The sequence below is a fragment of the Rhinichthys klamathensis genome, unplaced genomic scaffold, assembly GCF_029890125.1.
Source record: "Rhinichthys klamathensis goyatoka isolate OS25496 unplaced genomic scaffold, OSU_Roscu_1.1 h1tg000123l_1, whole genome shotgun sequence".
NCBI classification, from domain to species: domain Eukaryota; kingdom Metazoa; phylum Chordata; class Actinopteri; order Cypriniformes; family Leuciscidae; genus Rhinichthys; species Rhinichthys klamathensis.
Genome location: NW_026606660.1, coordinates 7731777 through 7758986, shown reverse-complemented (window position 1 = coordinate 7758986; position 27210 = coordinate 7731777). Strand labels below are relative to the sequence as shown.

At 41.6% G+C, this 27210-nt stretch overlaps 1 protein-coding gene across 8 annotated transcripts in view; it reads right to left on the bottom strand.

Annotated features, from left to right (window-relative positions):
• cdc42bpaa (CDC42 binding protein kinase alpha (DMPK-like) a) overlaps positions 1-27210 on the bottom strand; it is a 96540-nt gene that overhangs the window by 63563 nt on the left and 5767 nt on the right. For all 8 annotated transcript variants that reach the window (XM_056256056.1, XM_056256052.1, XM_056256058.1 and 5 more), the window contains exons 2-5: positions 19192-19283; positions 8713-8796; positions 8511-8606; positions 5873-6021 (exon numbers count right to left, since the gene is read on the bottom strand). In XM_056256056.1, the coding sequence (XP_056112031.1) occupies positions 5873-6021; positions 8511-8606; positions 8713-8796; positions 19192-19283 (421 nt within the window). The remainder of the gene's footprint in view (positions 1-5872; positions 6022-8510; positions 8607-8712; positions 8797-19191; positions 19284-27210) is intronic.

The following is a 27210-nucleotide window of genomic DNA, read 5'->3' as shown; positions in this document are numbered from 1 at the left end:
CTTCAAACCGAAGCATTGAGAACTTTGTCAGTGTCCAGACAGTTTAATAAGAAGATATTTTTTACATACAGTCAACTTCGCGTATACAGACAGGAGCCATCTTTGAAAAAGAGTCTCTACCAGTTGATCTACGAACGCCGATCCAAGTGCGCTGGTGAGATGTGAACGAGCTATAAGTTGTGATAAGGTGAGCGCGAACAGCAGGCTTGGATCGGCGTTCGTAGATCGACTGGTAGAGACTGTTTTTCAAAGATGGCTCCTGTCTGTATACGCGAAGTTGACTGTATGTAAAAAATATCTTCTTATTAAACTGTCTGGACACTGACAAAGTTCTCAATGCTTCGGTTTGAAGGTAGGGACCCTCATTATGCTACCGTGTTAGTGTGGGGCTATTTTGAGCCTTGTTAGTGGTATTAACAAGCGATTTTTATTTGTCATTGATCTATGCCCAATATACTACCGTTATACTAGCTTTATAGGCTAAACTCTTTTTAGATATAAAACTATTTACATTCGATAATCATGAAAACAAATCTCAGATAACGGTTGACTAGGTAACAATGTGTAATTAGACCAAAGGTTCATTTTGCGCCGGAGTTCTCCTTTAAGGGAATAACATAGTTTAATATGAAAAACCAGTAGAGTATCCCTTTAAAGAATAGGAGAGTTCACACCACAGCTATAATGATAACGGCACAGAGAAACGATATAGTTTTATCCAACTGATGAACGATCAGATCCAACCAGAGCCAATCAGAATCCATCCTGCTGTAATAAGCTCAAGCATTTAAAGTGACAGCTCATATGACCGGAGCCGAGACAGATTGCAGATGGCAGTGGTGTGGCTGTCAGAGCCTCAGAAGTGACAATGAGGTGTCAAAATCCCAGACACGCCACTGGGTTCTTCTAGGAATACGAGTGTTAGATGTCTTTTAAATGCTGGCCAGTCTCGCTCATAGCCAGACGCTGAGGGGCGGTGCTGAAAATAGACTGCATTCAGGAGATTGTTGCTGCTGGTCTGGTGGTGTTCAGAGGGATGGTTCTGGGCGAGTCACATACCTATCTGCATGTGGAATGAGAGTAATGCGGGAGGTGAACTGCTGACCTCTGGTGAACAGGTCGGTGCAGCGGTCACAAGCTCCACACTGTCCTCCGCTTACACATATGGAGTCCACTCGACTGGAGCCGAACATACAACTATTCACAGCTGTCCTCATTAAGAAAGGATGGAGACACTTTCACTTTCACTTGTTTGTTTCAAATAAACAGCAGTTTCCCACACATAGACAACACTGGCTGCCACATATTGCGTTTCGTTATTCTTTTTTCTTTTTTTACGCTATTTAAAACAGGCAGCGTATTCGTTCAGCTGCATTTCCTTTCCCTGCTCTCCCTCCGTCTCTCTCTCTCTCTCTCTCACACACACACACACACAGCCCCTCCCCTCCGTGCACACCGCGTCTGTCTATAAGGCGCCAGACTGGACAAAAGCGAAGTGAACTTTTTTTTTTTTTTTTTTTTTTATGTTTATAAGGGTTACATGTGAACATTGTTTATGAGTTGTTTGGTTGTTACTCTTTGTGTGTTTTTTATGTTGGTAACTTGGTGCAACTGACGTTGCTGATTGGATGTTAATGGGGTTCACCTGTGATGATGTTAAAAAGCAATCTCTTTGTTTCACACCACACACTCACTGATGATGGCTTAGGCCGAAACGCGTCTGTGTGGACATGGTATAAATAAATATATATGAGATGCAACTAGAGAGTGCGGTCTTTCATCTTTATATTTATTGATTATAACTTATTATTCAATAAACCAAACTCTAGTGTTACTCGTCTTACGAATTATTAACGAAAGAATATAGATTATAGTATCAAAAGCAAGTAATCTCATGGTTTTATTGAACAACATTGTTATATAAACTGTTAATATGGTACATGGTACAAAATCAACTTAGGTACATTACGTATTATAAAAAAAATACACGCACAAGGCACCACCAGCCATTTGATTATTGTTGTTGTTACACTTTACAGCATGATCAATCCCAGTGCATATATTTACTAAATATTTAACTGAATCGCAGCCTTTGTGATTTCACAATAGCACTATGCTATATTATGATTTTAAAATCTTGATTCGTGCAGCCTTTAAAAACAGTCTAATAATGCATTTCATGGATTCAGCACAAACTGAATATATCACAAGGATTTCTGAGGTGACTCACTATGCTGACTCGCGATCTTTGCAGTAGAGAGAAATGCACATTTCATACGGATTACATAAGCAGAGAGCAGTCTGTAGTCTGTTTTCTTTCGTTTTGAATTGTTCTGTTTAAAAGTAGACATGTCTGTGAGGCAAGTAGGTTACCTTATACGCCGAGTTTCGGTTCATTTATGAGACGAGCTCCAGTTCACGCGCCAGCGGCTCCGTTTCGTGATTATCTATCGTCTGCTATATTTACTTCTTATTTATTAAATCCAGGCACCTGGTTGATGAAACATTGATTAAAATTAAGATACAATTAATACAAAACGAAATTCACTTTAAAGAAAGGTTTTGTGCTTTCTGTTTGATGTCTCTGTGAAGGTATTAAAGCATCTTTTAGTGCCGCTTTCAGAGCGCGTCGTGTCCGTAACGGGTAGGGATGCACCGATCCACATTTTTTCACTTCCGATCCGATCCCGATACCTGAATTTGGATATGAGCCGATACCGATACTTTTCCGATACCAGAGCTGTGTTTGCTTTAATATTATTATTATCATTATTGTTGATTTTATATGATGCTGAAATAAACTCCTGATCCTGAAACTGAAATAAAATTTCAGGAAGGTCTACTAACATTTTTCAGGTATGGTCTAAAAAGAATTATAATAAAGTAATCAAAAGTAAAACAGCACTGCAAAGTTTATCATAGATAGAGTTATGCTTATTAAAGCTAAAGTTATTCATTCAAGAGCTGTGAGTGATTTTCTCTTTGCCTTTTGTTGTTTGATTCTCAGTAATGGAGCATTCGTCAGCATGTTTATTAGACTGCTTCCCCTTTAAGAACGAGTGCAGATCTAATAGTCTACTGATGCACCATATTTTCTCCCAACTATTTCCATAACTACGTCCATTTTAGACATAAACTGTTTAAGTGAATCTCCAAGCCGGTCATTTTGACATTTTTGTGTAGGCTACATTTGATCATTTAGACGCGCATATGAAGCCCAAAGTATAATGTGCTTGTCTCGTTGCGGTCTCGTTGCGGTCTGTTTCGGAGCGCGCGCCGCGGGAACAGCATCTCTTGCGCAGATTTTTGTGCTTTTAATAGCTCTTTTTATTATTAAAAGCATCCCGCAATTTAGCAACAGTAGAGACTGCATTTTACAACAATCACCGATCATGCTGATGGGCTGTCGTGTTGTGCGCGCTGTGGCACCGCGTGAGAGATCTCTCTCTTTCTCTTCTGGACTGTGAATAGCAAACATGCATCACAGACAAATGGTTTAATTAATACGGCTTTGCAAACATTGCATTTTGCTGTCTTGCTCTGCTGTGGTGTTTCCAGTGTGAAGTATTTCCACCATAGGATTTCCACACAGTGAACATGTTGGCAGCTCAATGCTATCCTGTTAGCTGGCTGCAAACTGCGGAATGAATTTCCTGAGGGGGGGTCTCTGTGTCTCACTGAGCCGTGCCTCCGTTCAGGAAATCCATTCCACAGTTTGCAGCCAGCTAGCAGACTAGCCGGCGGGCCGCGGGAATCACTTTTGGAGTCGTTTCAGCAGACAACGTTAAAGCGCAGACATGGCTCATGGATATCGGATATCTCCGCAGGTTGGATCGGGAAAATCCGATACGTGAATTACGCTGGTATCGGTCCCGATACCGATACTGGATCGGATCGGCCCCATCCCTAGTAACGGGGAACTGTCACGTCCGTAACATTGTTTTTTTCCTCATAAATGCGAACACTAAAAATAAAATAAAATGAATATTTTGTTCTGTGGAGACTGAGAGCCAACCCTTCTTCATTCGGTGGGTAGTAGTTTGCGCAGTGTAATTCACTTTTACTAAACAATATTTATTTTAGGCCTATAAAATTCAGCCCGTATAAATGTGCATTTTCTAAGCTTAGAAAATGGGCAAAATTCATTTGATTCTAATCATAATGTAACATTATTGTGAAATTGATTTATTTATAGGCTACTTGCTATTAGTAAAGCCTATGTTTTTATCCAACTAGGCTATGTGTGGGCCTTATGTAAAATACGGGACAAATCGCGTCCCTTATTGATTTGATACGGACGCATCATTTTACTTGTAAATACGGGACAATTCCGTATTTTAAGGGACGGGTGGCAACCCTACCACCAACAATGCGTCGCTGCTGTAAACAGGTTAGGCTGTAGGCTACACTTCAGCCAAAATTAATTAATAAAAAAAAGTAACGGACAACGCACCATATGGTAAACGGTAACGGAGTTAATTTATTTAAAAAGTAATGCGTTACAGTATGAGTTACTGTCAAAAGTAACTGCGTTACAGTGACGCGTTACTAGTAACGCGTTACTGCCCAACACTGTTAATGATATGCTAAAGTCAGCCGGCATGTTGACGTGATTGGTTACATTGTAGTTTGTGACGTCAGAAACACCAGCGATTTCAAACTGCGTTTTTGAGACTGTCTTTCTTTTCACTGCAGATTTAAAGAGAAAATACTCAGCAATGGTGTTGACTTATGACTTTGCACATGGTTTGTCTTAAAGCATATTAAAAACACCAATCAACAATAAAAACTTTCACCACAGGGGGGTCTTTAAGACGATCGTTTCAGTTGAAATTCTTCCTATTCATGCAATGAAAACGCCAGAGCAGCCATGCACGTGCATTCACATAAGAGAGATCTAAGGTAAGAAGAAGTTTATCACTGAACATATGGTGTGAGCTCTGACTACCACTCAAACACAAACAGCTTTAACTGGACAGCAGGAAGATGCAGCCATCAACATAGGGACACTGCTGCATGGGACAAACATACACTTTATACTAATAGTGAATAACAAGCACGTAAGAAATTTAAAAAACTGTTAGCGAAGAAACTCAAACAAAACATAACAGACTTGGTGAACTGAAAAGCCTCCAGCATGGGGGACAGACTAACAGGAAATTCACAGCCTGGCACACAAATAGGCAACATCCTGCATTGCGTTCCCGCATTAATGAAAACAATGGAAGCCCCGCCCCTTCGTCAGCATCTAAAGTTAAGCTTTGGGTTTTACTATGGAAGAGGTTACGTAACCATTAATTTCAAGCTTGAGTAAATCTGTCCAAAACTGGACGATGCACTTAAACGTTGGTAAAAATGCAACATCATCTATTTTCCTTTTTTTGGAAGGGAGTTGCCCACAGTATCGCACCCTTTTTAAATCATCCAAAACAAATCTCTCACGGCCGGGGTGGCTAAACCTGTAATTACAGTCCTTATTTGAGTTCCCAGAGCACAAACCGTACACACAGACCTCTGCTCTGCTCCGTAGCAGCAGCCTGCAATTAGTAAGACCAGAATAAATCAATTCCACTGGAGCCACATCTGAGAGGCTGGGCGCCTCCTAACGTACTCCCTGGAACAGTGCCCCGCAGTATACATCGCAAAAGCAACTGGGCAGCCAAAGGCAGTACTAAAATGTCCTCTATGATTGCTGAAATCAGAACAATTTGGTCACTTCCTGTGTTCCCAAAATAATTCACATTCCCATAGACCAGCACACACAAATTATTTCCATGCAATTTGTTCCAAATGTCAGTGTCGTGCAGTAAAAACCAAACAAGAGAGAAAGACAAGCAAAACCAGGCCAAATCTGTGACCAAAATGGTCTCACCTGTGAACATAGTGCAGCTGATGCACAGAATCGATCGCCAGAACCATCTCTGCCAGGTAGAATCGGGCCATGTCCTCTGGTAAACGGTCCTCAAACTTGCTGAGAAGAGTCAAGAGATCACCACCCACGTAGTAATCCATCACCAGGTACTGCAGAAGACAGACATGTCAGAACTAAATGGCATAAAAGCAGACATACACCAGATACAATAGAAATGTGCAGATTGATAGAAGATAAAACATTAGATACATAGATCAATAGATATCGATAGATAGAACAATCGATAGATAGAACGATAGATAGAACGATAGATCGATCGATAGATCTAGATAGATAGATAGATAGATAGATAGATAGATAGATAGATAGATAGATAGATAGATAGATAGATAGATAGATAGATAGATAGATAGATAGATAGATAGATAGATAGATAGATAGATAGATAGAGAGATAGATAGAGAGATAGATACTATAATGATAGAATGATAGCCAGAAGGATGGATGGATGGATTGACGGTTGGAACGACAGATAGATAAATAAATTGATAGATATAATGCTAGATATAGATGATAGAATGATAGACAGAAAGGTAGATAGATGGAAAGATGGAGGTAAATAGAACAATAAAACGACAAACAGTTAAATAAATAAATTGATAGATAGAACAATAGATATAATGGTAGACTGAAGGATGGATGGATGGATGGATGGATGGATGGATGGATGGATGGAACGATAGATGGAATGAAAGACAGATAAATAGAATGATAGATAGAACAACAGCTAGATAAATAGATTGATAGATAGAACTATATACACTCACCGGCCACTTTATTAGGTACACCTGTCCAACTGCTCGTTAACACTTAATTTCTAAGCAGCCAATCATATGGCGGCAACTCAGTGCATTTAGGCATGTAGACATGGTCAAGACAATCTCCTGCAGTTCAAACCGAGCATCAGTATGGGGAAGAAAGTTGATTTGAGTGACTTTGAACGTGGCATGATTGTTGGTGCCAGAAGGGCTGGTCTGAGTATTTCAGAAACTGCTAATCTACTGGGATTTTCACGCACAACCATCTCTAGGGTTTACAGAGAATGGTCCGAAAAAGAAAAAACATCCAGTGAGCGGCAGTTCTGTGGGCGGAAATGCCTTGTTGATGCCAGAGGTCAGAGGAGAATGGCCAGACTGGTTCGAGCTGATAGAAGGGCAACAGTGACTGAAATAACCACTCGTTACAACCGAGGTATGCAGCAAAGCATTTGTGAAGCCACAACACGCACAACCTTGAGGCGGATGGGCTACAACAGCAGAAGACTCCACCGGGTACCACTCATCTCCACTACAAATAGGAAAAAGAGGCTACAATTTGCAAGAGCTCACCAAAATTGAACAGTTGAAGACTGGAAAAATGTTGCCTGGTCTGATGAGTCTCGATTTCTGTTGAGACATTCAGATGTTAGAGTCAGAATTTGGCGTAAACAGAATGAGAACATGGAACCATCATGCCTTGTTACCACTGTGCAGGCTGGTGGTGGTGGTGTAATGGTGTGGGGGATGTTTTCCTGGCACACTTTAGGCCCCTTAGTGCCAATTGGGCATCGTTTAAATGCCACGGCCTACCTGAGCATTGTTTCTGACCATGTCCATCCCTTTATGGCCACCATGTACCCATCCTCTGATGGCTACTTCCACCATGTCACAAAGCTCTAATCATTTCAAATTGGTTTCTTGAACATGACAATGAGTTCACTGTACTAAAATGGCCTCCACAGTCACCAGATCTCAACCCAATAGAGCATCTTTGGGATGTGCTGGAACGGGAGATTCGCATCATGGATGTGCAGCCGACAAATCTGCGGCAACTGTGTGATGCCATCATGTCAATATGGACCAAACTCCCTGAGGAATGCTTCCAGCACCTTGTTGAATCTATGCCACGAAGAATTGAGGCAGTTCTGAAGGCAAAAGGGGGTCCAACCCGTTACTAGCATGAGGTACCTAATAAAGTGGCCGGTGAGTGTATATAATTATAGAATGATAGAACGATGGATGGATGGATGGATGGATGGATGGATGGATGGAAGGACAGATAATTAGAACAACAGATTAGATTAATTAATAAATGGAATGATAGATATAATGATAGAATGATAGATAGAACGATAGACAGATGGATGATAGATGGATGGATGGAACGATAGATAGACTGATAGATTGATAAATAGAACAATGGAGAGAACAATAGAATTAGAACGATAGACAGAACAACAGAGAGCAAAATAGATTGGATGGATGTGACAAATTTAGGATAAACTGAGGTTTACTGTAGTACTATTATGGTTTGGTGGCCGAGAAGACAACCTGCATGACAACAGTAACCACTCAGACCTCTAGAATAAGCGGTTTGCTTAATGAGAAAAACCACATGACCACCACACTTGGCTGACTGGGACTCTCATAGTAATCCCCCACATGGGAACCGGCCAGAGGTGTGGTTCTCTCCTGCCCAGCATCTCTGAGGTCTGTCTGCCCTCACGAAACAGACAGAGACTGTTCAGGGACTACTGGGATTGACTAATCAAAGCTCCTGTTAATGTGGAGTCAGGGGCACTCAGAGGCCAGAAGCCTACCAGGAAATTGTCATCCTGAAAGGTGTAGTGCAGCGTGGTGATCCACTGACTGTCCCCATTCACCAGCACGTCACGTTCCTCCCGGAAACACGCTGTCTGGGGAAAAAAAGACAAACATTTGTTAACATTTAGTTGATCTCAAACAATGTAATTTCCCAAACTAAACTAATTGATTTTGCACTAGAAAGATTTTATTGTGTACCTCTGCTCTTTTTAGCATCTCCCACTTGTTGAGGATCTTCATGGCAAACACCTTGTCTGAACTTTTCACCTTTACAACTGCTACCTGTAACACACCGGAGAGCACACAGAGATCTGACACCCGGCTCCTCCATTAAGAGAGCAAGAGGGGATTTCTAGAGGTCCCGATAAGATGATAAGCGCTTTGTGTTGCTTTTTGTTCCATCTAGATTACCAGATCACACATGGAAGTGGTTGGTTATTTGTGACAGCAGAGTGTAAACCTTGAATTACAGGGCAGGTCGTGTTACTACGGGTGTACACGTTCATATACACACGCTGCCATGAAATCATGATATAACTCATTCTGAGGAAAGAAAGCATTCTTCACAAAGAAGCACAGTCAGGACTCAACAAGTAAAGACAATCAGCTGACAGCAATTCGATCTCAAGTCAGTGACAATTTCCCTGACAGCCCAAATCCAATTTTAATAACTCAAACGTTGAACTGCAAAATATGACTTTGAAATCTGACCCAAACCACTTATTTATGTAGTAACACACACACACAAGCATATAACGTCAAATTAATAATATTTCTTATTATTGGTATTAATATCATATAGAATTACCAATTAACGCAGCATCCATTTTTTCTGTCATTCTTTGGCTAGCATTACATTATACTGTATGATCACTCTTAATCATGCAAGTGCTCTTAAACCACTCAAGTGCGGTAAGAAGCAGCACTGGCACCCATCTGTGAATCTCCTGTCTGTGTGACACACACTTAGTGCACACAGAAAGCCGCTTGAATGGACAAAAGCACAAAAAATTATGCCAAAATGTCAGTTTGTCGAGTATCCTCGCAAGCAGTTTGTCATTAATGTTAATCAAAGAACAAAAGAAAAAGACTCACTCACTGCTCTTGACTGAATAACTTTTGTAGCTTTAATAAGGATTAATCTATAATCTTCAATTTATGATTTATGCAAGGAAGACTGTGTAGTGTTTGATTATTATATTCAATTTCTGTATATATCCTACCTGTTAGACCAACCTGAAAATCTTAAAGCACTGTTTACAAGGTTACATGGCTGGTCACAAGGTCAAAAACAATGAAAACAATATATTTTTGTGCATTTTGACAGGGAAAGTAAAAATCTGAACAGGTCTGACTGGGCCGATTGATATATTGATACATTGAGCCCTGATATATTGAAGGGCATAGGTAAATTTAACATTTATTATAATGGGTTTATGGGAAGATTGTTTTTAAGTTCACTTAAATTAGAAGATGTTGTATTTATTAAAGCATAATAAATATTAAAATTGATAGCTTTTAATTATACTGGAAATGCTGAATGGCTATAATGACTAAATTTGAGAAAAAAATGTATTTCATAGAGACATTGGTATCGGTAATACTGGCCTTCTTTAAAAAAAAAAAAAAAAAAAAAAAGATGCCATAACAGATGACATTATCAAATTTTAGAATATAAAATGATAGTTAATATTAATATTTTATCATATAATTATAAAATAATAGCAATATTAGGTTTTTCTTGGCAGAAAAACCAAATTATAGGGAGCATTAGTCCAAACACATCCCCCTAAACAGCACATAATGGACCAATAAAATGAAGTTTGGTCCACACATTTAAGTGTGAGCATCATGGGAAAAGGAAGTGGAATGGACATGTATTTGTCTTGAACTCAAGGTGTCCAAGTGAAACAACGGTGTGATTCACTCCCTGCGATTAAATAAGCCAAAACAAGCATGCATTGAGAGGTCTACGCATTCCAGACCGAGCCAGGATCCAAACATTATTCCAGACAGAAATCACGCTATTCACTCTTCCACACATCTGATAGGGATTTAAAATAAACTAAATCCCAAAAGCAACGAACCCTAAAATTTAGATTACGATTGCTAAGAAAAGCTAACGATTATCAGCTAAAACATCAGGCAAATATCTGATCGAAAGACTGGAAAGTGACTTTTAAAACGGCGTTCAGAGCGCTGCCTGGCATTGTGCCCTCAAAACACACAGCCTTACATGGGCCAAACTCCCACAATGCAGCCTTTGAAATATAGTTATGGAAATCTAATTATTACTCACAAAAGACATTTATCTTCTGTCATTATTTGGTCAACGGTACGAGATATGTGTGGGTGGACAAGAGCGAGCAATTCAAATGAAAAAGGCAATGAAAACCAGGGAAGATAACAACAGCTAGTACACTGATTCACTGGTGGTCTGAACACAGATCATTGAGTTTTTGGCATCTTTAACTTACTTTGGTCCTCTACAAATAACACTGTTGAAGTGGTACAAATTAACAGAAAATGAATTATATATAAAAAAATATATATATATTAAAAAAAAAGTTTTGAAATAAAATTTGACCTTTTAAACTTTAAACTAGATAGAAGAAGTGCAAGCACAGTGTCACAGCTACGAAATTGATAAATCTAAAATCGATACACTTAAATGAATAAATTAATGTCAATCGTCAAACTGATCAGAGAAGAGCCAGCGATGTTATGAGAGAGTTTAGCGGTGCGCTCCAGCCTGGCTCCTGTCAGTGTCTAAGAAACCAGGATCAGGGCGGCACGGGGCGGTCGGGGTGACAGGTCAACCTTAACACAGAGACGACCCTTTGACAACTACAAAGACCTCCGTTCAGAGACCATGACACCCATCAGCATCTGCTCAGTGTACTCTCATTCTGCAGATGGTGACGTGTCATGGTCCCTGAACGGAACTCAAAGCATAAAATATGCAAGAGTGAAAATAGCTTGGCTGCTAAACTGTTGAAGTGAAAACTTTCACTTTTTCATGGGGTAGCAAACTGTACTGTGCTTAGTTTATGACACGTAAAATATCTTGGCATGTCTTTGGGTCATGAAAAAATTCTTGGCCCAAGAAACAACCATGTCGCCAACAAGGGTCATAACCACTTCTCTGGTGCTTAAATGGCTGATTGGCTGCATCCCAATTCGCACACTTCTACATTCTCTAGAGTACGTAGTTCACTGGTGAAACTACTGGGAAGTTCTAAACTACATACTAAACAATACTGTTTTAATAACATTTTTTTAATAAAAAACATTAACTCTTTTGTGACTGTATATGTTATTTTAGTTAGTAGGGCTGTCAACTTTAGTCGTTTAGTCGACTAATTGGTCGATGCCGTCTTGGTCGACTGACATTCTCATTGGTCGACCAGTTGCATTTTTTTTTTTTTTACCAATAGAAAGACATTTTCATTGATTTACTCCTTGATATTTATTACTTTATAAGCAGTTATATATTACTGTATTCTAAATATAATTAGCCTATGTTTTATCCCCAACATTAAATGCTTTAATTTAGGCTATTTTGTAACAGCGCCACAGTTTAGCGCACCACGTAGAACACAGGGGAACTGCACCTGTGGCTGGCTGCGCTGCTGCTTCGCGCTCAGTAAGGAATATAGGTAGTTTTGCTGTATTCATTCAGTTAGAACGCTACATGTTTTGGCTTTACTCGACAAAATGTCCAAGAAATCTAAATCTTTTGTTTGGCTGCATTTTACAAAAAAAGACGACAAGACTGTGGAGAGCAAGCTATGCGGCCTAAAGCTAACTTACCATTAACATATAGCTCCTAAAAACGCGTAGAAAGCGCTGGGCGCGCCGCGTTCTCATTTTTCCAAAGCGCTAGGGCGGTTGCGCTCCGGTTGGTTCTTGTCACGTGACCTACGGTGCGCTTATGGTGCGCTTGCGGCATTCTGAAAAGTTGAGATGATTTTATCTCGATGCGGCACGGACGCGCTTCCATTATGTGCACACATACCGCGTGCCTACATTTGAAATAACGAACTTGAGCGCGCAAAAGACGCGATATGTGAGCAGGCCCTTTAATGGCTTTCTTATGTTTTTGTATTTATTTGTACACTTGACGCATTTGAAAATAGCCTAAATAATGTAACAAAACGAAAATAAACGCTAGTTACGCATGTAACTGTGGTTCTGTGAATTCTGGATGACCGCCAGAGGCAGTGTAAACACTATGGATTATCGCAGCACCAGCTAGATAGGTCGAGAGAATATACCAACAAAGTCACGTGGCGTGACGTATGCTGAGCCCTGGAGGGTAAAGCTACAGTAGCTCAGCACTCTACCTCGGTACGCCTTTCTCGCGCATTCCGAGTGACAGAGAACTCTGGCGGTCATCCAGAATTCACAGAACCACAGTTACATGCGTAACTAGCGTTCTGTTTCATTCTTACTGACCGCCAGAGGCAGTGTAAACACTATGGATGACACATACCAACATAGTCATGAGGAATGCCATCCACCTGATGAAATTAAGGCTGTTCCAGAAGAACCGCAGAACTAACGGCATGATGAGCAGCAACGTTGACCTTATAAAACCGGGCAAACGTGCATGGAGAAGCCCAGGTAGCAGCAGTGCAGATATCCACCAGGGAAACTCCTCTAAAAACAGCCCATGAAGATGAAATGGCCCTAGTGGAATGGCAAGTTAGTCTCCAGGGCAGTGGTCTCCCTGCCGCCTTGTAAGCCAGCGTAATGGTCTCCACTATCCAGTTCGACAACCTCTGTTTCGACACTGGAGCACCTTTCTTCACACCACCATGGCAGACAAATAACTGGTCTGACCGTCTAAATTGAACAGTAGAGTTCACATAACACTTCAAGGCCCGAACAGGACACAAGAGTTGGGCACTTGAATCGGACCCTGAAGAAGTCTGAAAGGAGGCCAGTTCAATATGCTGATTTATGAACTGAGGAAGAAGGACCTTCGGAAGAAAAGAAGGATTGGGTCGTAGAACCACCCCGGAGCCATCCGGTAACCAACGCAAGCACAGTTCACTAACAGACAACGCGTGCAACTCACTGACTCGTTTCGCAGTAGCAATAGCTAACAAAAAAGAAGTCTTCAAGGACAACCATTTAATGTCAACATTTTGCAAGGGCTCAAACTGGGGTGAGCACAGGAATGCAAGTACGAGTGACAAATCCCACACAGGAAAATGAGGATTCCGAGCAGGGTTCAGACGGCGTGCGCCCTTCAGAAAACTGCAGACAAGACGGTGAGAGCCAAGAGAAGAGCCACCAACTGGAACATGATATGCAGAAATTGCAGCAACGTACACTTTCAACGTGGAAGCTGCTTTTCCTTCCTCCAGTAAACGTTGAAGAAAACTTAAGACACGCGGAATGTCGCATGTTGCAGGATCGAGCCCCCGTTCCTTACACCATGCAGAAAAAAGCTTCCAACGGGAAGCATAAATCTGTCGTGTGGAAGAAGCCCTAGCATTAGAGATTGTGTGAATAACAGCAGGGTCACAATGCTCCAGGGAGGGATTTAACCCAATGGCCAGACCCAAAGCTGCAGACGAGCCGGGTCCGGGTGCCAGACACTGGCCTCCAACTGGGAGAGGAGGTCCTTCCTGGGGGGAAGCTTCCATGGATTGCCTGTCAGAAGTCTCAGCAACAAAGGAAACCACGGTCTGGCTGGCCATCGTGGTGCCACGAGTAACACTCTGTGCTTGCACAGGGAGATCCTGTGCAACGTCTCCCATAACAGAGGGGTAGGTGGAAACGCATAAAGCAGGCAGTTCGGCCATTCGTGAGACAGCGCATCCTGGCCCAGGGGGCTCGACACTTCTGTCCTTGCGAACCATAAGCGACAGTGGGTGGTCATCTCTGAAGCAAAAAGATCCACCTCTGCTCTTCCAAATCGTAGCCAGATCTCCTGCACTACATCTGGATGAAGCCTCCATTCTCCTGGATGTACTTGATCCCTGGAAAGAGCATCTGCTGTCTGGTTGCACACTCCTGGAATATGAGCTGCCCTCAGTGAAGCGAGTCGTGGCTGACACCATGTCAGGATCTCGTGAGTCAACCATAGAGACCTGCGGGATCTCGTGCCGCCCTGGTGGTTCAGATGGAACACTGTTGAGGTATTGTCTGACCGAACAAGAACATGGCGGCCTGCCAGAACCGGCATGAAGTACTTTAGAGCCAAGAACACTGCCCTGAGTTCTAGCAGGTTGATATGTTCCGCGGCCTGGATCGGAGTCCAGCGCCCGGAAATACCCCTCCGATTCCACGTTGCCCCCCATCCTGTGAGGGAAGCGTCTGTCGTGACCAACTCCCGACGAGAGGGAACAACACCCAGGGGCACTCCTGCCTTCAGAAACTCTAACTGTCTCCACCGCCTCAACGCACATATGCAACGGTGAGAAATTATAACCAGTTGATGACGATGTCTGGTGGGATCTAGCCGCAAACTGTTGTTCCATAACTGGAGTGGTCTGAGATGGAGTAAACCCAGGGGGATCACAACTGTAGCCGCTGTTAACATCCCTATCAGTCGTAGGACCACCTCGTACTGCAAAGACACACCCGGACGAAAGCGAGCCAAAAGTTGTAGAATGTTTGTCACACGTTCCTGAGATAGGGAGGCAGACATTAGGCAGGAATTCAGGGTCATTCCTATGAACGTAGTGGTCTGTGATGGAATCAAACGGCTCTTTTTCTTGTTCACAGAAAACCCCAGCTTCTGCACATGTCTCAAGAGCAGTCTGGAGTCTTGTACGGCCTGCTGCTCTGTGGGGGCACAGAGAAGCCAGTCGTCCAAATAAGGAAGAATACGGATACCTCTCATCCAAAGAGGAGACAGAGCTGCGCTCACACACCTTGTGAAGACGCGAGGAGCAAGGGAAAGGCCGAAGGGTAGCACTTTGAACTGGTATGCTTGATTCAGGAAACTGAAACGTAGAAACTTTCTGTGATGTACAGCAATTGGGACGTGAAAGTATGCATCTTTCAGATCGACACTTACAAACCAATCGTCTGCTGTCACAGACCGGAGAACATCGGCTGTGCGCAGCATTCGGAAGGGAAGGACCTTCAGGAACAAATTCAGAAGCCTTAAATCGAGAATTGGGCGGAAACCACCGTCCTTCTTTGGAACAAGAAAATAAGTTGAATAGAACCCGTCTCTCTGAACGAGGGGATGGACCTTTTCTATGGCTCCCTTCTCTAACAGTGAACAGATTTCCAGAGAGAGAGCCACTGCGCGAACCGCGTCTCTGACAATCGTAGGAACAATTCTTGAAAATCTGGGAGGCCGGCGCCGAAACTGTAGAGTATATCCCCTGCTCAGAGTCGCCAACACCCAGGGGTCTGCTGTGTTGGATCTCCAGTACTCCAGTTGCTCTACAGAAAAATGATCGACCGCCGGCCTGACTGTCTCAGGCTTTACGTGTGCGATTTTTAGTGGTCGCGGGGGGACGCTGACGGGGCCCTCCCGGAAACTGTCGATGAGGTGGGCGAAAAACTCTCGCATCTTCAGGAACACGAGGTCTTTGAGGGGGCTGTGACTGAGGTGTAGCGTGCCGGCGGAAACGCTGCTCCGATGCGGCATAGTGATGTCGGGTCTGAACCGCTGGCATCCTAAAGGTAGGGTTGCGCTGCACCTGTGTCAGCTGACGAGTGGCTTCAGACAGCTTTACCCGCTTTTCCAACAGTTCCGGAACATTTGGACCAAAGATATGCCCGGGAACAAAAGGAAGATCTCTCAAGGTTTTCTTACAGTCCTCCGGCAGTCGTGCTTGGGCAAGCCACACTTGGCGGCGGGCTGCCAGAAGCGTGGCTGTAAGACTACCCAGCTCGCGGGTCACATGGCCTGTCGCCAACAGAGCAGTTTGCAGAAATTGTGAAATAGAGGGATCTGCATTTGCAGGTTCCAGCGTACTGGTGGCAGCAAGAAGTAACTGGCAGATCGTGTTTTCTGCTCGAGTAATGTAGGCAACAGACTCGTATGCCTTTTTTAGCAAGGAATCCGTACGACCGCATTGAGCACTGGGGCATCGCACATTCCCTCGTAGAGCCTCATCAGGAGAGACCACCAAAGCTGCCACAGGCTGCTCTATTTCCGGAGCACGACCCACCCCGATAGAATCTGCTTCAGCCATAGATGCTAGCGTTCGAGCAATCTTTGAGCGCCGCTTAGGTGGACCAGAACCAGTGAGAGCATTTGAGAATTCAGCCACAAAATCCTTACATGGTGGCATGGCAAAAGAAGTTGCAGCTGTGGTCTGTCTGAAAAACACATTAGTTTGTGCAGATTGGACAGGTGACTCATCAAGTCCTAGACGAGCAGCTGCCATTCGAAGCACAGCCAAAGTGTCATCGGAGGAGGACTGGGCTTGTCCAGACGACTGAACTGACCCCCCACTAGAGCCCTCTGCGGCTGAGTAACCAGTGAAAACAGCCTGAGGTGATGGTTGTGTAGCAACATCCATAGGATCCCCATGATCGTGAAAAAAGGAATCTGAAGCACTTGTAGAAAGCACATCAAACTCTGAACGATGAGAAAAACAAGGGGAATCAAGAGACTCTTCCCCAGCTCCCTGGTTTTGAACATTCTCATCCTCCTGTGTCATCCTCACAGGTGTAGCAGATGTGACCGGCTGAAGTGAGTGAAGCAGGCGTTTCAGCTCTGCCATCTCTGAAGAAAGCACCGACACCGTCATAGAAAGTGAACCTTTCTCAACATGTGAATGTTCATCATCTCGCGATTTGGCCTTCTTAGCTGGGAGGGGAGCACCAGCTGCCGCCGACGCCCTGCGCTTCCGAGTGCGCGAAGGGGCTACATCTAACTGCCCTAGTTTCACTGTAGAATTAGGGTCTAACTCGGCAAGACGGAGCCGTCGTTCCGACATAGGCAAAAGGCTGCAGTGCATGCACGGGTCCGTGAGAGCCTCTCGCAGATGTTGAACACCCAAACACGACGGGCAGATGTCATGACCGTCGTCAGGGAGAAGATTATTAGGGCACAGCTTACAAGTCAGTGGAAAACCAGTGGCTATCGAGCTGTGAGCCATAGTTACTCGCTAATAACACCCTCGGATAGTACCGTAAGGTTAAGTTAAGCGGGATGAAAAAATAATAAAAATAAAATAAAACGATTACCTCGGGTGAACCGACAGGTAATACCAACAAAAATTTTATGAAAAAAGATAAGAAGTGTCTAAAATGGCCGGCGGATTGAACCGAGGGACAAAAAGTGTTACATGGATACGAGGAAAAAACACTCTAAGTAACGTTAGATAACTTATGTCAACGGGAGACCGTTAACTCATAGCGCGGCAAACACAAGCCACCGGATTGCACCGAGAGGCACAGAGTGTTACCGACGAAGCAATATGAAAAAACAAAACTCACCAAGTGCCGTTAATTTAAATCCAAATCCTTGAAAAAATCCAAATCCTTGAAAGAGCGTAGACACGCGCTGTCACAGCTTGTGAGGACGAATCTCGCTGCTCTTGTAAGCTGCACTTGACAGCGCGTCACTCAACCAATACAACCTATCTCAACTAGGCGAGAAAGCGAAAGAGGTAGAGTGCTGAGCTACTGTAGCTTTACCCTCCAGGGCTCAGCATACGTCACGCCACGTGACTTTGTTGGTATATTCTCTCGACCTATCTAGCTGGCGCTGCGATAATCCATAGTGTTTACACTGCCTCTGGCGGTCAGTAAGAATGAAACAGAACCTATATGCCTTCCTACTATACAGCCTATTATTATTAGGATTGTTTTTTAGGCTATTTGGGTTTTTTGTGTGTTTGTTTTAAAACGCCTAGATCGGCTGGACAAAAGTTAACCCATAGCTTTGAAAGTAAAGAAGAACATATAGCCTCTATAAACAAGAGCTTTTGTTCGGATTTTTCATTATTTGGCAGTTTTAGCAGTTATATTTTTTGTAGCGTGTGCACGATTGTGACTGTCACTATAGTCCTAGGACAGAGCTCCTCACTTTGCAGTTAAAGAAATCACTTAATTTTCAAAGAATTGTATTATTATTATAGTTTTATGTATTATTGATGGTTTTTCGTTGTTGTTTTATAAATGCTCTATGACAATTGTTTAATAAATGTTCAATCAAAATGCAAAACATCGCGTCTTTTTTTTTTTCCTTTCTTTTTTTTTAGTCGACTGATCGTTGCGCAGGACAGGACTTTGGTCGACTAAGGATTTCTTTGGTTGACTACAGCCTTATTAGTTAGATGTTAATTCACTAAGAGTTTACGGTTTCATAGCTTTGACACTTTTTGACTAAATTCAGGACAAGATCTAGCTTGTAAGAGTCATTTGTCCATGACTTCCAGACTACAGACCACAAGCATGTTTGTTTTAATTTTGTTAAATTTACTTTCAAACTTATTGTTATTTAACAATTAGGTTAATTTAGCATGCACGGATCCGGCAAATGTTTGACATGCTACAAAAACCAACATAACACCAAAACATTTGACCAACATAATACCAAAATTGTGTATTGCACAAAAATAAAATAATTTAAAAAACAACCGGATCCGAAAATTGTTGGGGTTACAAACCATCACTTGAGAGCCACTGCTATATACTATGGATAGTATGGGAATTCAGATGCAGTCTCAACACAAGACGGATGCTTACCTCACCGAAAGCTCCTCGACCAATGACCTTCAGTATCTCGAAGTCCTCCTTGTGCAATCGCATCTGTTTCACTTTAGAGGTGAACGGTTTGACTGCGGAGAGAGAGAGACGACAGCATGGAGTTATTGTTGAAGACGTTCAAATCCATCACTTCACTATGATGTGCCATAAGGACCCGATCTTCTCGAAGGGATTTGAAGCAGTTTCAGTTACAGCACATTCACACAAGTCAAAAGTTCAGAGGCATCTCTGAGCAGGTGTGAAGGACAGATTGATGGTGTACCACAGTAAAGTCTTTCTTGCAGGGACTGAGCAAAAAAAAAAAAAAACTGGCCACTAACTGGTCACATAACTCAATCAATATTTCATGTCCACTTACTTATTTATTTGGCAAGTAGCAGAATAGCATAATCATCTGGTCATTATCAAAACAACAACAAAAACCCCGTTCAGAGACCCTGATTATTTTGCAATAATTTATTTTAATTTACCCTGACAACAAGTTTGTGTTTTATCATGAATGGCAGCACTGAAATTGCCATTAACCCTGTTATAGTGACTGATTCTGGCAAATCATAATGGTGTTCAATGCCACAGCATCAAAAAGTATGGGGCCATTGCACACGGACTACCATTATAGACAATGGTTTCTGTTTTCAAGACTGCATCCTTCTGCAATGAGAATCAATTATCACGTGTGTATCATTTTATGGAGCACACAAAATATGATTTACTATGGTTGAGAGGATGTGCAAAGGGTTTCTATTAAAAGCTGTGAGGAGGATGCACTCAAGGCAGCATGTGATCACAATCTAAATTGGCCAAGGACAGTTAACACTTTTGAATTTAATACATTTAAGCCCAATTATTATGAGCTGTTACAATGTGTTAAATTAACACTGATTCATCTTAATTTCATTGTTTTTCTTAAAGGGATACTCCACTTATTTTGGAAATAGGCTCATTTTACAACTCCCCCAGAGTTAAACTGTTGAGTTTTACCGTTTTTGAATCCATTCAGCCGATCTCCGGTTCTGGCGGTACCACTTTTAGCATAGCTTAGCATACATCATTGAAGTGGACAAGACCATTAGCATTTCTAAGTTTAGAGTTTCGATATTTTTCCTATTTAAAACTTGACTCTTCCATAGTTACATCGTGCACTAAGACCGACGGAAAATGTAAAGTTGCGATTTTCTAGGCTGATATGGCTAGGAACTATACTCTCATTCCTGCGTAATAATCAAGAAACTTTACTGCCGTACCATGAGAGCAGCAGGCGTAATGATATGACGCAGCGCCTGAAAATAGTTCCGTTGTGTTGACGGAAGGTGGCCTATTTTCAGGCGCTGCGTCATATCATTACGCCTGCTGCTCTCATGGTACGGCAGTAAAGTTTCTTGATTATTACGCAGGAATGAGAGATATATATTGTAAAATGAGCCTATTTCCAAAAAAAGTGGAGTATCCCTTTAACACTAACCAGTCTATTCAAGACTTCAATTTCATGAAGATTTAGGGTGCACTTTTTTGACTTGAACCAGTAAGCAATCACCTAGGAATCATCCAGAACATCCCAGAATACCCCAGCAACCACCCAAAACACCTTTGCATTGGGGCAGCAAATTTTGAATGGAAAAACACCACTCACAATAAAAAATGTAGAAACTTATTTGAGTCCATAAATGTTCTCAATCTGTGACAGGTAAATTATAAATCATTGTACAATAAACAGGGGAAAGGATACTTCTTTTTATTGAAGACCTGTGACGAAACGCTCCCTCCCCCTTATTATCATCGCCACCCCGCCACTTAAATCGCTGCCCTTCGTCAGGTTCCCATCACCACTGCTGTTAAACGACGAGAACCCCTCCATGGCAGACCAGTGTCTTCCCCTGTGACACGCTGGTGTCCTCGCAGGACCCGGAGGGTAGCGGGGACGGATTTCCACACCCCCAAGTCGTGAGTCGTCGGACCCGTATGCTCATGCAGGGATGCACCCCTCTCTGCTGCCATCAGGCTGAGAATGGCCAGACTGCCTTGCCATCTTAGGAAGACGAGCTGCTGGAAAAGCTGCCGCCCATCACGCCCCAGACAGAAGAGGGGAGCAAGTGCGGCCACCGGGTCCCCCTTTACCTGGACCAACTCATCTGAGCACTGCCTTCCCTACACGTGCCCCAGCACAACAAGGACACCAGATCCCCTGTTTATTTTGGACACTTTTATGCCAATGGACACTTTATTCCCCTTATTGGGCATCTCTTTGAGGCCTGACGCCACTCCCACTGTCTATCGTTGCCTCTCCCGCCACAACCCATACAGCTTCAATGCTGTGCGCTGCTTATGAATGAACTCTGTACTGGTCAATGAAAGTCACATTGAGCTCAAGACTGCCAGCACAAGAGATCAGACACAAAGACAGAAATCATTTCACTTGGACTGCATTAAGCCCAGTCTTTTGTACAGATAATGAGCCTTGTGCTGTTCAGTTAACCCTGCATAATATAAAAAAAGCTGTAGTTAGCTGACACCAAAGCAGGCTCCAAGATACTGAAAGAGTTCTGGTATAAGCACACTTGGTTTTATAAAGGAACAGTTCACCCTAAAATGGAAAAAAATATTGCTTGTTCACATTTAAAATAACCACACAATACCATATAAACAGTCCATCCAATTTAACAATGTAAACAAAATTGATTTAAACAGATTTAAACAGTAAAGATTTTATTGTGCAAAAAAACCACCAAACGAATTATAGGTTACTAGATGTTTTACACACAAAAAAACTAAGTATACAAAAACAGCAACAAAATTCTAAATTAGATTAAATAGGCTACATCAAATATGCCTTCTTCATGGTTTTATCATGGCAGACCGTGGTTAGAAAAAAAAATGTAATATCAAGGTTTCTGGCTAGAAAGCGAAAGTAAAATGCGCACGGCTGCATGGCCATTCAGAACAGTGCGGAGCAGAGCAAGCGTTTTCAATTAATTCCTATGGAAGTTGAGCTTCCATAGAAACGCTCTGCTGCTCGCCAGTGGACACGCACTGTTATGAATGCCTGTGTGGCCGTGCGCATTTTACTTTCACTTTAGAATTAGCGCCAATTCGGGGTGGGCAAGTGATGTAATCGGTGAATAAGAGATGGTAAAAGTGAGTGGGTCCAATATTATTGGTCTTAAAAAGTGGGTGGGTCTTGTCCCACCCACATACAATGGTTCCGACGTCCATTGGAAAAGTTAAATTTTTAATGATATAGTTGTTTTCAATGTTTTGAACCAATGAGAAGCTGGAAAATGGTCAGGTAACTTTCAATAAAAGTGATTTGCTTATATTCCCATCAGAAATCATTCACTAATGGTGCTGGGCTCACTTCTATGGAAACAGCAATAAAATAAGAAAATATGGTAAATCTGACCTCTCGTCGAACACGCAAATCCAGATTCCACGTCCCTGGTGAAATCACCTGACTAGGATGTGTACTGTATACTGTCATACCTTTCCCAAGAGTGCATAATTTATGTACTGACAAATAGCAAGAGATTCTAAAGACAACTAATGTACAGCAAAAATGACAAAGCAACAGTTTATGGCTGGTGTGGCCTATAGTGGTTAAAAATCTGGGTTGGTTGTTGGTTTAACCTCACAAGGGCTGATCAATGAATTATCACCATCATGCATTTGAGCAAGTCATTTAACATCACATCCTAATTACAATGCAACAATTTACTAGTGACAATTAAAGTGAAAAAGCTAAAAAATAAAGGCAAAAAACAGCCATTCAGAATGTGTTTTAAGTTTAATATGGATTTGGATCAATGCGATGTCACTGTGACTACGGAGTAAATCATAATAGAAAAAGAAACCAAGTGACAATCAAAATGTCTAGTTCCTCATTGTTTGTTGCTCTAACTCAGCGGTGGTTTGCAAGCCACACCTGGCCAGGTTTCGCACCCTTTAGCAATAAATGATCGATAAAAGATTAGACATGTCACTAGAGATCAGCTTTCTGCATAAAAAGCAACCAATTTCCTTTGTTGACCTTCCTAAGTTAATGAAAAGTTTAGAATAACAACATATTTGCAGTTCGCCAGTGTCACGAATGCAATCAATGGCAAACCACTTAAGATTATGTGGTGGAGATTGATTCCAAGATTGCAAGAGATTGAAACTACTCAGAATTAAGCAGCTCCGTAGCTTGTTTGTTGTAATGGTGAAAATAAATATTTTTAGAACAGCGGCGAAAATTTTAAAAGTGACTGGACTGAAACATATGCTTTTATTGAAACTGGTGCTCTGCTGTGCCAAGAGACATCTCCAAACATTTCACTGAATTCTTTTGCTTTTATTTCATATAAATGTGTCGTATTTATGTTCGTATTGTAATCTTATCTGCACAGCTTTCAGTGGGCAGTACTGTTTGAAGTTATTAATAAAGAAACATGAAAGAATGAGGAAAGAGTGGGATGTGCTTGATATTGAAAAATATATATTAAAAGTGCAATAATCCACGAAAGAATCCACTACAGACAGATAGATAGATAGATAGATAGATAGATAGATAGATAGATAGATAGATAGATAGATAGATAGATAGATAGATAGATAGATAGATAGATAGATAGATAGATAGATAGATAGATAGATAGATAGATAGATAGATAGATAGATAGATAGATAGATAGATAGATAGATAGATAGATAGATGGATGCACTGAAAAGTCAAAAATTATTAATTGCTCATAAGGATGCAATACTAGAAACTGCAAAATTAAGGCGTGACCAATGGACAGCAAAACACTCATTGGTGAGACACATGTTAAGTGCAAAAATATATATATATATATTGGAATTAAGATGAAGAATTAGCTGTGAAACAATCAGGAACCCTTTAGGTTTCCAGTGCCACCATTTTCTGGATCGGCAACCTATCTGGAGTCTCCAGAAGTAAAGGTGTCAGGATCTCAGAGACTTTGCTCCTGAAATATGACCCACACTTAATAAGAATCACAAGCTGAAGTGTTGTGAAATACATGAAGACTTAAAATGGTATTTCGCCATTTTAAGGGAGATTACAATCTGAAGTAGGTGTGTTTGTACCAAGACTGTTAAAAAAATATGGACGAACAGCATTTTTGAAGCCTGAAGTGGGCGGAGCCGGCCATCGCCATCTTGGCAGCGCGTCACTCCCGGATTACCGAAAATGGGCAGAGGTGGGATTAGCTGAGGTGACGTGCCGGCTAACAGACAGCAGACAAACAGCTATTAGTGACAGGAGAGGCAATCCACCTGTCACTCAAGTGGCCACGCCCTTAATTATGCAGAACTTTAAGGCTTAATATAATTTAAACGGATGAGTTTTTTTTTTTAATTCACCGCCCTCACAGTTGTCATTAAGGGCAAATTTAGCTATGTAGACCAAAACCACTTTTTGTACCAGGCTGTAAACATATTGTTTTCTGCTGTAAGGTTTGGCATGTTAACATCAGGGGGGTCTATGGGATTGACTCTCCTGTCTCTAGCGGCCAGTCGATGAATTGCAGTTTAAGTTACTTCCGTGTGGGTTTCAAGAGAGAGACCGGAAGGTTGCCGGTTAGTTTGTACACGGCTGTCCGTGGGTGTAAAGTGACAGTTACAAGTAAACTATCATATTTATGGGGTTAAATAAGATAAAAAGACATGTTATCAAAATATGTTCATTTTCTTATTAAAAATACCAACATACATTTATCATTCAGTTTAGGGCTTTTGAATTTGACAGATTAGATTAAGTGAAAAGTATATCCAATTAATATGTACGGTATATGGATACTATATAAATAAAATAGTTTATATGTATTTTATACACATGTATATTAAATGCAAGTATGGTAATTAATATTATATTTAATTATTATATTATATTATATCTATTATATTTATCTAATATGCGTGACTTGACTTTCCTCTGTGTTGCGTTTGAATGCATTTTGCTAAGTGAAGTGAACAACAGATATAATGTGCTCAGGGAGTAGGGAGCAGTGAACACTGCGTAGGGACCCTGTCAATCGGGACGCATCAGAGTTAATGGCGCTCTCTGTAACGAGCTGATAATCTGAACCAGGTGTGTTAGATAAGAGAGACATCAAAACTGTGCAGAGCGGGAAGGCGCAAGGACTGGAATTGGGAACCCCTGCTTTACATCATGATCAAATCCTTGTTTATTTTTGGCCAAACAGCATTAAATTCAAATGTCCACTTAATCTTTAATATTTGGCCACTTCTTTACGATAGAAATAGAACATGTGGACATCAAAACGTCCAAACTCAGAGCGAGGGTTTAAACTTTTATTTTGAAATCGTCATGAACAACCATTTACGTTTTTAAAAATGTATTGATGCATTCTCCTGTGTTGGAGTAGGTTTATAAATGACTTGTGTTACAAATCTGGTGAAATTGCGCACGATACGTTCAAAGATGAGCGTTATAAGCAGCCCAAACTCACAGCATATGCAGAAATGGAGTTGTTAACCGAGCTGCCGAGTACATGATAACAGCGCATATATTATTTAATTATCATATGCAGTAAAAGATTGAACAATATATTGCAAGCACAGTAAAAGGTTTTGCCACAAACTCAACTCTGACAAGAAATATTGTCACGTTTTAATATTGCAAGATTTCATCACACCCCTACTGAATATCAAGCATTATATTGGTCTATCAACACACAACTACTCAAGATGGAAGATATGGGATGTAAAACTTCTTGCTTCACACAGTGAACACACCTCTGGCAAACAAGGCCAAACATTTCAAGCTGCAAAGGGCGAGTTCCATTAGCCAAAATGTCAGGCGACTGATTTGTTGATATGAAATCTACACACATAGCTTTGTGGGATATGAGCGAGATTCCATATAAACAATGCTGTGAATATCAAATGTTACCACATTGCCAGGCATCCTTTTACAGGGCATTAGAAACAGATGGAAAACAGACCACCTGGAACTGCCATCATGGTCTCTAATACATCAACCAGGGAAAGTGTATAAAGTCTATTCATGAAGGACAGTTTAAAGGTCAAGCCTTCCTTCGAAGAACCTACACTGTTTCCAAAGTGTCCAAAACAACTGCAGCACACTCAGGGCGGTGTTCATTAAAGATCTGAATGCAGAAAGCTCATTGTGTATATCACTGTCACAGTCTCCAGTGTAAGGGGACACAGAGCTGCAAATCAAATGAACCACGCTATCTATCTCCAGCAATACCCGCATTAGGAGACCATATAAAGGCAAAGACACTGGCAGGATCATTAAAACACGCTTTCCATAGAGGGAAAGAAGCGCTGAAAGCCAGACTGCAGAAAGACTCGCAGAAAAACTTGTGAGCGCGTGCCGTGTTCAAACCTGCTCTGCTCGACTCCGACATCAAGAGCATTTTCACTGTGAAATGTCTGCATAATATATAAACACTGGGCGCAAAATAAATTGTCAGCTTTCGTTTAATAATGTCACGGGGTTATTATTCCATCATACACTAAAACGGAAAAACAACGATTGATTTCAGACCAATTTCAAATCAAAAGAACCTGTAAATGGTGATATAATGTGTAACACAGCCTTAAAATCATAAGACTTAGTTCACACAAAAATTAAAACTGTCATCATTTACTCACCCTCATGTCGTTCCAAAGCCGTGAGACTTTCGTTCATCTTCAGAACACAAATGAAGATCTTTTTGATGAAATGTGAGAGCTTTATGTCCCTCCATTGACAGCTACGCAACTGCCACTTTGACGCTTCAAAAAGTTCAAGAGATCGTAAAATTAATCCATATGTCCAATCTTTATGTTTGTTGATCGATGTTTATATGTGAATAAAAGCCTAAATTCAATCTGTTCATCCTATAAAGTGTTCGTGTCTCTTCAGAAAATGTTGGACTAAACCGCTCAATTCATACTGATTAGTTTTACAAACTCTTTATGAACTTTTTCGAGGTGTCAAAGTGGTAGTTGTGTAGCTGTCAATGGAAGGACAGA